At 37.1% G+C, this 12,742-nt stretch overlaps 1 protein-coding gene across 1 annotated transcript in view; it reads right to left on the minus strand.

Moving 5' to 3' along the window:
- PGAP1 (post-GPI attachment to proteins inositol deacylase 1) overlaps positions 1 to 12,742 on the minus strand; it is an 88,928-nt gene that overhangs the window by 51,668 nt on the left and 24,518 nt on the right. The window contains exons 5-8 of the mRNA XM_004601400.3: positions 8,359 to 8,516; positions 5,995 to 6,047; positions 4,703 to 4,769; positions 2,039 to 2,144 (exon numbers count right to left, since the gene is read on the minus strand). Of these exons, the coding sequence (XP_004601457.3) occupies positions 2,039 to 2,144; positions 4,703 to 4,769; positions 5,995 to 6,047; positions 8,359 to 8,516 (384 nt within the window). The remainder of the gene's footprint in view (positions 1 to 2,038; positions 2,145 to 4,702; positions 4,770 to 5,994; positions 6,048 to 8,358; positions 8,517 to 12,742) is intronic.

Genomic DNA, 12,742 nt, shown 5'->3' on the forward strand with positions numbered 1-12,742 from the left:
CCCAACAATGCCAGTTAGTTAAGAATTTAACTCCAGATCTATCACCTCATTAGAAATTTTGAACACCCTGTAGTGCATGGCCACAATTTCAGCCACACAACATCTCAAACTCTACAATACTGATAAACCAGGTGCAGCACACCAGACTGGATGGAATATAATATAAAAGGAAACTAATCTCAATTAACAAAATATAAATACAGAAGGATTAACTTGTAACACCATTTTAGTAATCTCTTATACAAGGTCTTAGCTTCACTACCTATCTTCTAAGGAAATACTTTTTGATCATCCTTTTCAGAAAATTATTTATAACAAGCAATGTAAAATTAATTATTGAGGGCCTGCTATGGAGGAGGCTCAAGAGTGGTTGGGAAAACTGGAAATATTGGTGGTGGAAAGGTGCAATGGTGGTGGGATTGGTGTTGAAATATTGAATGTTTGTAATTAAACTAATAACTTAATAAAGTTATTATGAAAAAACACTATGAACTCACAAATAAATCTCAGAAGAGAGCCACAAGCAGCAGAGGTGCCTCCAGACCTGTGCCAAGCTGATTCTCAGTCAAGGTGACCTGGAGAGGGGTGGGTAAGCCCACAACCCAGCAGCTGAAAACCTCCAGCACCCAATAGCCACCATGCTCACAACCAATCTCCACACATGAGGAATGAACCTCACACAAGAGAATGAATCTGCTGAAAAACCCAGGTACATGTGATTTGTAACTGAAATGGCCGGCTCTCATTGAGTCGGGAATGGGAGACCTCCCCTTCTCCCTGTATTTACACCAACTGTCTCCAGTGGCATATAAGCTTATTAACGGCCATGACCCAGAGACTTAGAAATAAATCTCAGAAGAGAGCCACAAACTGCAGAGATGCCTCCAGACCCCAAAGTCACCATCCAGTTAAAAATTTAACTCAAACGTTATCACCCTGTTTAAAATCTTTGAATTCCAGAGATACACCTCATTCTCTAAGCCATTGATATACCAGGAGTAGCACACCACCTTTGATGGGGTGTAAAGTAGAAGGCAACCAATTTCGACCAATAAGCAAAAAATTAGCACATAAGGCTCAATCTGTAACAACATGTTAGTAATCTCTTACACAAGAGCTTAATGTTTCCAGGGTGAGATACAACAATTTTCACACATTTTCCTCTAAGAAAACTTTTCTGGATCATTTTTTTATTATTCAAAACAAGCAATACAAAATAAATTATTTAGGATGTGCCTTTGAGGCAGATTTGGGTGGCGGTGGGAAAATTCTAAATAATGGTGGCAGGTAGGTGTAATGGTGTTGGGATTGGTGTTGGAATATTGAATGTAATAAATTATTGTCAACACTATAAAATTTTTTTTAAAAAAAGAGAAAAACTTAAAAAAAAAAAGACCAGGAACCACACACATATTGTCTTAGAAATACGTAGTGCAGGGCTTCACACAAGCTTGGCACATGCTGCTCTATTTGAGCTAGTCCCCAAGGCTCCTCCCCACCCAGGACAATTTTCTTCACAGATACTTCAAATTGCTTCTCAATTCTTTCCCTACCTTAACTACAGCCGATCATCCTTGATTTTTTTTCTCTTGTAAGAAAACTTTATAGGGAATTTTTTTTTAAATTCTTCATACACATTTTATTAATCCCCACACATCCACCTGATAAAAGGTCACAGTACATACAGAAACAAGGTCTGGGCCCCCTAATTATTTCCGACAGAGCCAACTTAAGGGTCCAAGATTTTGAACATGCCATCACCAAAAAAAATACTGCAAACCATTCTGTCCCCAGGGATCTCAGGGCCAGCTGTCACATGTGTCCTACTCAGAAATCTGGTACCTCAAAACAACCCACTTCAGTCTGAGGTGTCATGTCTTTCGCTTAGAGCTCCACACCTGGCCGAGCTGCAGCAGGCGCCATGTATAGGGAAATTCTTAAGATGTAATTCAATTGAAAAGATTTCGCTAATAACAATTTTTTATTAAATGAATAATCAAATCTCTACTTGAAATTAAAACACAATATTACCACCAACCTGTTAAGTCAGAAACTATCGCTGGATTTTCCTCAAATTGTTTTGCTGGATGTCTTATAAAGTGGTGATTTAAAACTGACAATTTCTTCTTAGGATTCTGAGTTATCTAGAAAGAACATTGATAGATTCTGTATCACTTTATATTCATTGTGGTAGTTCAGCGAAACTTTGTTTCAAGTAAAAATGATAAGAACCAACAGTTACTCTGGACAAGACACTCTTTTTAAGTATTTAATTTGTTACCAATTTAATCTACATATGAACTAAAAAAAGATAGTGACCTTTCCTTGCCTTGCATATCACAGACATGGGTTAGAATCCTGTCAATGCATAAGGTCCCTAGACCAGTGCCAGAGGTCACTCCCTGAGCAAAAAGTCAGGAAAAGCCCTTGAGCACTGCCAAGTGAGGTGCAAATTTCCCTACCACCACCAAAGCAAACAACAAAATATTTAGTGCCAGGATTTCAACCCAAGCTACCTGACTCCAGAGCACAGGCTTTGAATCATTATACAATAGTGCCTCAAGTAAAAGTCAAGAATAAAACACATAAGGATGTATAGATTCAGAAGGGAACTTAAGAATCTTAAGAATTAATTCTAATATACTAATTTACAAATCAAGTGCCAATCCTCTAATAAGGAACTAGTCAACAGAGAAAATAAGAGTTGCCAACTGTTTCCTTGGGAACTCTTACACTCTATCCTTCTTTTTGAATCAAAATATTCTTACTTTCATAAAATAAGCAAAAAACAAAACAACAGGTTTTGTGTTTGTTTTTAAATATCTTAGCATCATCATTGAATGTTGGCAACTTTCTATTGGCCCTCTTAAAAATGTATATATACTAAAGAAGGTGGGTATAAAATCCATTTGCAATCTATCACTAGTGAACTCTTCAATTTAAGTACTGAAGCCCTAAAAGGTATGTGATATTCTCAGCAAAAATTCACTTGAATACAAAAAAATAAAAATGACAGCCAGGATCAATGTATATTGCTATTTTTTCCCAATCCCTAATGAAGATCCCTAGCAAATATATGAACATTTCTAACTAGCTACCCACAAAATAATTAGTTCTAATTTTAACAATAATTTGCTCTATTTTAAGCAAATATATGACTCCCCAATTCTTTTATGTATCAGTGTGGAGAACAGATCTTCAAAAACGGTAACTAGTGAGGCTTGGGTGATAGCTTAGGGGTCAGAAGTATATATGCCTTGCATACACAGAGCACTGAGTTTGATCTCCAGCATCACATGGACCCAGTGACCACTGCCAAGTCTCTAAGCACTGCTGGAGTGATCTGGATGTGTCCAGCAATGCTGAACCCATATCTCTGGGCTCTAGCATTGAACTATCTGGCTGGGTTGACTGAGTAATTTCAGTATGAGTGGGTCACAGGCACTCTGAATACTACTCGGGCATGTTTCCCCTCCATCCTCAATGAAAACTTTACATCTGCCATTCAACTGAAATATTTTCCTACTTCAAATATACCAGTTATGCTTTTTATAGAGCTTAAATATATTTATATGTAAATGTTTAATAAACATGGTATCCTGTGGCTTAAAAAGTGGTAAAGTATAGTAAGATTTGGTTCTTTAATTATGTTCTCAGGAGAGAGTGTATTTATGACTTCAGTAATAATGTACTAAATGATTAGGCAACTTTCTGAAGGATTTGAAGAAAAAGAAAATAGACACTACCTTAAGAATATGCTACAGGAGCAAGCATCCAAGCTATAGTTATAAGGAAAGCATTACCTAGAGATCTAGTGATAAAGAGACCACACATTCAGTCACTCACAGATTTGAAGACTTCCTAAGAAAGAATATCTGATACTTTACCACAGCGTGAAAGAATACTGAGCACACAAGAAACATTTTTTCCAAAAGGAAAAGCTAGAACCATAGTTCTCCAAAAGTACTTCTATAGAACAGTATGCAATGCAAAATAAACTGAGGTGAAAAGCTGTTTGTTATGTATAATGTGAATCTATTCCCATTATACAGGAAAAATAGAAAAGTAAATGAATAGAATTCTCTGAATTTTGCACAAATGCTTGGTGCCCACTATCTTATAATAGGTAAGAAAGTGAAGGAAGAATATTATAATATTCTCCAGGACACTATGATTTCTAGGAAATGTGCCTGTTAAACAACTCAGAAACTCTAGTTTGTGAAGTTTCATTGCAGAAAAGGTTTATCTTTTATAAGTAAATAATTCAAGTTTTGGAGAGCTTAGCTTGGTCAATGAATATAGTTATATAGACTCTATCAAAAAATAAAGATGCTAAAAATTTTTTTAATATAACAAGATATATCATGATGTCAACAATGCATTTTTTTAAAAAAAGCATTGTAAAGTAGCTGTGATAACTATTTTCCTTTCATTAAGTCAGAATAGTATGTCAAATTTTTAAAAAGGAAAGAACTGGCAGGTAGACTATTTCCTTTCACACTCACTTCCATTGCATGTATGAATTATCAATAGTGGACAAAACACTGTAAGATAAAATAAAGATATTTGCATATTGAAACCAATTACAGTTGGTGCATGTAGGCTTTTGTTTCCATCAAAAATTTTTAAAGTGCATTAAATCTATTATTTCTGCAACAAAATCTTTAAGTTTACTGAAATAAATACATTTAAAAATACGTACTTGTTTAGTATCAGCGTCAATAAGATCAAAGAATGCTCGAACTGTAGTCAATTGCAATTGCTTACACCTACAGAGTAAAATAAGCACAAACACAAAACTTTCTTTAAAAATCTATTTTTGATAAAAATGTAGAATTATTATTTTGTTTTATTGTATGGTGGTTCATAGCATTTTATAGATTTTAGGTATATAGTTTATAAATCAATTCTTTAGATACATTATATTTACTACCAAAAGGTTACCACCCATGCTCATACAAATGATAGCTTCTAGATAATATATTCATCCACTCCAATCCCTTCTGATAACCACTGTTTTGTTCTTATTCTTTAAAAGACCATTTTTGCTCGGCTTTGTTCTTTTCCTTATCTACAAAACTCTATCATTTAGTGGAGTTAAGTGTTCTTTAATATTTTACACTAAGATTATTTAACAAATTGTTACTACTAAGCACATTATCTTATGGTTGAGATATATAAGAATAAAGCAAATTAAATCTTTCTGAATGCTTGACAATAAAACTAACAGGTATCTTCTTTTTCTTTTAAAAAATTCTGTGGGCCATGGAGGTAGAGGAGTAGAGTGAGTAGGGTGCTCACCTTGTACATGGCAACCTAGTTTTGAGATCCCTGACTTCCCATATAGTCTCACAAGCACTGCCATGAGTGATTCCTAGTGCAGAGGCAGGAGTAACCCCTGAGCACTACCAGGTACAGTCCCTAAAAAAAAAAAATGGAGGACCTATAGGGGGAAAGCACTATCTTGCATGCGGTATACTCTGGTTTGACCCCCCTGTAACACATACGGTTACTGGAGCACAACCTGAAGTGACCCCTGAGCACAAAGCCATGAGTAAGCTCTCAATACCACCAGAAGTAAGCAGGGAAAAAATATCTGCTTTTTATACTTTTTGTCCTATGTGTTACTCCTTAAAATAGTCAATGCTGTATTAATCAAGTCCCTGAGACTGATGATTGGCTAAAGCTTAAAAGTCCTACCAAAAGGGCATTTGATTCTGCCTAACTAAGAAACAACAAACAAACAAACAAACAAACAAACAAAATGAATACTTTATGCCCCAGCTTCATTCTGAGACTAATGTTCACTGGGAGAGAAATTTTGGCTATCAAATGGGAACCTTGGTCAACTCAGATAAGAAGGTTACAATTTTATGTTAATATCTTACCCAAATCTTTATTTACTTATGGGCAAAACTTTAAAAAAGATAACAAACTAATCAATGCATTAGGAAAGATCACCACAAATAAAAAAAATAGGTCATATTTACTTACCATACAATGGAGAGATGGTCTGTTGAAACCCAGGTCTTAGGCACAGCTGAGCTCTAAAAGAAAAACAATAAAACTTAAAAACACATCTGCTATTCTCTAACTGGTCTAAAAATTTTTTAAATTAATATTTAAGAATTGTGCAACATCAGCTTCACTATTTTATATATGTGAATTTAGCACTGTATATAGCACTGTCGTCCTGCTGTCCATCGATTTGCTCGAGTGGGCAGCAGTAATGTCTCCATTGTGAGACTTCTTGTTACTGTCTTTGGCAGATCGAATACACCACGGGTAGCTTGCCAGGCTCTGCCATGCAGGCGGGATACTCTCAATAGCTTGCCAGGCTCTCAGAGACAGACAGAGGGATCAAACCTGGATCGGCCGCGTGCAAGGCAAACACCCTACCCGCTGTGATATCCCTCCAGCCCCATGTGAATTTAAAGTTATAAAATCTCATATAAAAGGTTATTCAAAGACATTAAATGATTTCCTGCATAAATTATCTCTAATTGTTATTACTGCTTACTCAGGCTTAATGTTTCCTTTAAAAATCATTAAAGCAGAGATCAAAGCAATAGTAGGGAATTTGCCTAGCATGTGGCTGACCAAGGTTTAATTCCTCATATCCCATATGGTCATCAAGTACTACCAGACATAATTCCTGAGTGCAAAGTCAGAAGCAATCCCTGAGCATCACTGGGTGTAGCCCAAAATAAACAAACAAAAAACCCCCACTAAAACATTTAAAACATTCAAAGATTTTTCTCCCTGTGTCCTCAAAGATACAATAAGCTGCTCCTGCCTGAACCTAGTGGTGCTGAGAGTCACCAGAGCCATCCTATGGTGCTTGGGGTAAGAGGAAATGCAGTACTAGGGATCAAATTCTGGGTCTCACACATGCAAGGTTTATGCTCCAGGTTTGAGCTACTTCACAGGCCCCACTCCTGTATGCTAAAAAAGGGGGCACAAGTACTAGGTTCTCAGGAGTCATTGCCACTCTTACATTCTTCAAATAATATTATATATTTGAGTTTCAGGTTCTCAACTGGGAATAATCCAAAGTTTATTTTGTTAAACTTACAAAGATTAAATGTCATGCTTAGGAATCAATGTTCACAGTTTAATTAAAAATCAAGAGTTCACTGTAAATCCATATTAGAGGCTCATTCAAGTAACAGTAGACAGTATTTACCATTATTAAAAATATAAAGTACTTTACTTTGACTCAGCCAATAGACACATCTATGATGAAAAGAGGGAAAAGAAACACAAATAATAAAAAAGGTTGTTCATCATCTTTGAGGTGCTATTGCTGACTGTCCATCAAAATCAATTCTTTACATTTTGCACATCTCTTATGCCCTTTTACTTTAAGGGAAAACGAAGTTTTCTGTAGTGGTATGAGAGCAGGAGTGATGCAAGCCATTTCTAGGCCTGACTCATCTCCATGCTCATTCTCTTTCCTGTGGATTGTACGAGTAATACCTATAAGCAGCCCTGGAAGGTTCAAACATTCAAGAAGTAGAGTTACTTACTCTCAGTCTTGACCCTCTTAATGGCACTCTTCAATTTTTTAATTCCAACTTATATAAATATAACTCAGCTGTTCTTGAGATAATCATTTTAAAAATTTGTTCCTTCTCAGGCAGGGATATTTCTCAGTGGTAGTGCGCATACCTTGCTTGTTATGAAATCCTTGATTCAATCCTTGATAACCTAGTTGTCTTCTCCTTCAGCTCATGATAACCCTAGGTCAATTTTTAATAGGGGAGCGGGGTGACAGCTGAACCACACCTGGCTGTCCTCAGGGTTTGCTTCTGGCTCTGTGCTCAGGGATCACTAGTTGTAGTGCTTGGGGAATCCAGGGATTAAAATGGAATCTTCAATGTGCAAGACACTAATGTCTTGCCCCCTGTACTATCTCTGGCCCCAACTCTTGAAATGTTTCCACAGTGAAAAATGCATGCAGATATATGAAGTACTGATGGATAATAATCTATTAAAAAACACTAATTTTGAGAAAATTCCCTAAGAAGTGAAATATCTTATTTAGCGATATGAAAACACAAATCCCACTCTTTTAACTTTCAATGGACATAAACAACCAGGTCTCTGCCTTATCAATATTCTCTCGTTTCTCTCTTCCTTTCTTCTATCTCTCCATCTCCTTCCTTTCTTCCTTCTGTCCTTACTCTTTCATCATATCCTCTCTCTCTCTCTCTCTCCTGTCTCTCTCTCACGTATAGGACATGTACCAGTAATATAACAACTAATTAGTCATTTATAAACATCTACTTATCTCTCTTTTCATATACCACTGCATTCACCAGTTATCACATCAATAGAATCTTTAAAAAAGATTACCACAACAGATAAGGCACTTGTATGATGGCTTAATTTTGGTAGAAAAGTCAGTCCCGAGCGAACTTGGTAATCCCGAAATCCTCCAGCTACAGAAAGTGTGGTTAAATTGATGTGTCTAGCATTTAGAATCCAAAAGTTGTTTACAGTCAGATAAAAATCTGGTAGGAAATAAAAAGAAATACATTTTAAAGTGAGCAGTTATTACCCACAACATTTATCTCTCTCTGAATTTCTATTTAGAGATATGAATTGTCCACAAACAATGTATTCCAATTTTCTCCATTTTGAATTTAAAAAGCAACTTTACACATATTCTAAATAGGAGTACAATAAGGTTAGGGTTTTTTTCTTTTAATTCTTGCTGTATTGGTGTTAAGTAGTATTCTTGTAGAATGTAGAGAACTTCTTGCACATGGACCTGTCAAAGCCAATAAAAAATGTGCATCATCTTTCTTTCTTTCTTTCTTTCTTTCTTTCTTTCTTTCTTTCTTTCTTTCTTTCTTTCTTTCTTTCTTTCTTTCTTTCTTTCTTTCTTTCTTTCTTTCTTTCTTTCTTTCTTTCTTTCTTTCTTTCTTTCTTTCTTATTGAATCACAGTGAGACACAGTTACAAAGCTTTCATGTTTGAGTTTCAGTCATACAATGATAGAACACCCATCCCTCCACCAGTGCACATTTTTTTTACCACCAATGTCCCAGCATCACCTCTGCATCCCAACCCTCCCCCTGCCTCTATGGCAGACAATTTCCCCCATATTCTCTCTCTCTCTCTCTCTACTTTGGGACATTATGTGTAGGATAACATAGCCTCAAGTAGTTTAGGTTTATTGGGTTACTCCCATCACAGTGCTCCCATCCCTCTGTGTTTATTTGTAACTCTTTCTTAGTGTTCTGTTGACTTGTAAATATTGTTTTTCTCTTCTCCTTGAGTCCTTTGCATAGTTTATTTAGAGCCATGTCTTTTTTGTATGACACAGGAAGACTTAGCAAATGTTTTTGTAACCTGGGAGTCATTTGACTCTACATGATATTTTCCTCCTGGGCATCTGTTCTTTTGACCTAAGCCTCAGCTGCCCTTACTTCCTAGCACCCCCAAAAGCAGGGTCCTGCCGAGGGACAAGACAGACCCAGGGCAAGTGGTGACTTGTGTTCTACCCTGGCATCGAGATGGGCCTGGCCAAAGTGCCTAATGCTTAACTGTAAGTTAAGAGCTTGATCATGGACAAATGTTGTCATGATCCAAACAGTGATAACTAGATTTGGACCCTGCTAGAATGAGGAATGATTAATCTGGCCTGAGTGAGTGCTGTGGTCTGAGTCTGTGGCAAGATGTTGCCAGGAGAGCTGCCATGCAAGCCTCAATGTATCTCTTGCTATGTCCATACAAAAATAACTAATATTAAGATGTTAATGAGAGTTTGGAATAAGGAGAGGGAAAAAACCCCCTAAAGAGGTATCTTGCCAACTGGCAGTCAGGAAGGACTTTGGAATGCCCCTAGGTTGTGTTCCCTTTGAACCTCACAGCCCTCAGGAAGGGCTTTCTTATGTTGATTTTGCTACCTGGCAGTGTGCAACCTAGGGGCAAGGGCGAGAAAGGGGAGGAGAGAGATGGGATCCAGAGTAGGCTGCAGTAGATCCAGAGAGAGGACGGAGCTGGGAGTGCAGGAGATGAGAAAGTTGGAAGATTGAATAAACGGTAACTAATCAGCAACCAGCTTGGTCCTCGTTCTTCCTTCGCCTGTCCTTGGCCAACGGCCGTCCCAATCCAGCCCATACATACACTGCGGTTCCAGAGCACCGAAAGCGGGCGGTAAGACAAAAGAGCCTCCAGTGCACACACCCCCTCCCTCACCCCCCCCCCCCCGCTTTAGTTTTTTACAATTATGGTTTGCAATATACTGAGAAGCTATGATGTTTGGTCCTTTATCTATTTTGAGCACACATCTCCCATTCCGAATGATCCCTCCAACCGTCATTGACTTAGTGATCCCTTCTCCATCCAAATGCCTTTTCCCCCAGCTCATGAGGCAGGCTTCCAACTATGGAGCAAATATTTCTGACCCTTGTCTCTACTGTGTGTATCATTTTTCTTTATTGTGCCTTTGTTACGTATTTGCTATGCTAAACATACTAAAGTGCAGGAAGCCCTTATGAGGACAGCTGTCTACAGCTCTCTACTGAAGATATCCACAACAATAAGAACAATTTAAGTTCTTAATTGTAATCAGGATAATGACATGCACTTTGAATTAATTAATTAATTCACTATGGAGGAAAATCACTGTATCACTGTCATCCCATTGTTCGTTGATTTACTCGAGCGGGCAACAGTAACGTCTCTATTACACTCACTCCTGAGATTAGCAGCCTCTCTTTACTCATTTTTTCCCAATGATGGAGGCTCTTTCAGGGTCAGGGGAATGAGACCTATCGTCACTGTTCTTGGCATATCGAATATGCCATGGGTAGCTTGCCAGGCTCTGCCGTGCAGGCAGGATACTCTCTGTAGCTTGCTGGGCTCTCCAAGAGGTATGTATATATCTGTTACTATATTTGGGATATGAATACGCCACAGGGAGCTTGCCAGGCTCTCCAGAGCGGGCAATAGACTCTCAGTAGCTTGTCAGGTTCTCCAAGAGGGAGAACTAGGCTATTAGAAGTCTTCTGGGAAGGAAGAAGGAACTAGGTTTCTGGGAGGAAAATCAGAGGGTTAAATTTCTACCCATTTAATAAAACAAGTATTTCAATGACCCTGCAGAAATTTTCCATCTGATTCATAAATGGGCTGAAAGGTAAGAAACTGTCAGTGTCAGATATGAGGCCAGTTCAGAGAAGTATGGACTCTCTTCTGATTACCAGACTTTATCTATTTTCACCCTAGCATGTGATCCCATTGAGGACTTCAAACATTTTGGAACAGCAAAATCTTTCCATCAAAGATCTCAGGATATATACTTAAGATTGAAATCAAGCAGAGCCACTTATAATAAAAGAATCAAAGAATATGCATGGATATACAAACATGCCCGTGTGTTTAAACATTTTAAAGTTAAAATATGAACAGACTGTTAAGTCAAATATATTTTCTCTATGCCTTTTGACAAAGGCATATTTATTCCAGGTTGTTGGAATAACCTGGAAGACCAGGGTCGAATCAAAATTTTGAGGACATCTAACTTAGGCACTAGATTATGGCAGCGCAGAGGGAGCAGATCTCTAGCCCACTGCTGTACTACCTTCCTTCTCACTCTAATTCCATCCTGCATCACAGTGGCTTCATGAATAGCATTCTAACTCTGAACTTCATAGAGAGCCATCATTTCTTCATCACAATTCAAGCTTATGGTTATAACAGACAGATCCTCTAGCCAGTTCTTGTTGAGAGGTCCACTTTGAGTCTAGAAGTGGGCTTATGACATAGGGTTAATAAAAGCCAGAGGGTGTAGTTACCTGAATCATATTCTAGAAGTAAATACATAGCCTACAGGAGGAAGGCTCAACTGGCCTAAATACTCCTCAGCCTGTGGAGAATGGTAGCAGAGTCCTCTCAAGTGCAGTGCTTTCTTTTGTCTATGTAACATCAGTATTTCTGCCAAGTTCAAACAATCTCTCTTTCTGGAAGTCATATGGATATGTCTCCCAAACAGAGATAATCAACTCCTCTTCCTCAAAACTTTGTTTTTTCATTCTAATTCTGGCTAAATGCAATCAAGAAAAATGAAAAGAAAAACATAAAAAAGGCTTCTACTCACAGGAAAGGCAATTTGATCCTAATATTATTTGCAAATTGTGTTTTTAGGGATAAACCATCACAATTATTCTAAACAATAAAAGGGATGGACTCTTTTGAGTATTCTTTAAAGTTTGAAATTTTTTAGCAATTCTAATTAATCTACAAAATTTATTTACATATATCACATAAAATAAAGAAGATGTTTTTAGTTGTGATAAGTATGATGACTTGTTTATCTCCTTTGTTCTTTCTAAATCTACAGGTCATTTACAACTATTAGAATTAGTAGATTAAATTTAATCTGAAATAATAAAATTAAAGTATTTCACTGAAATATTTCTACAAGCAAATTTTTTTTGTTTCTGTTTTGGCAATATTCTGTGAAAATGACTAATTTGGGAAACTACCCTGGATAGGAGTTACAAGGGTGCATTTCTCACTTAACTACAAACAAAAACTTTATCGAAGTTAAGATATGCAAATTTTTGTACAGAAAGAAGATGTATACATTTATCAGCTAGAAAAAAAAATATTTCTAAAGATATTCTTCTATTCATACAATCAATATTCCAGAAAACACTGAAGCTAATACTAGACTTTCCTTAATAAAGTTTAGAGAGCAGGCACTTAATTCCATAACATTATCACTATTT

Source organism: Sorex araneus, chromosome X (genome assembly GCF_027595985.1).
Source record: "Sorex araneus isolate mSorAra2 chromosome X, mSorAra2.pri, whole genome shotgun sequence".
NCBI lineage: Eukaryota > Metazoa > Chordata > Mammalia > Eulipotyphla > Soricidae > Sorex > Sorex araneus.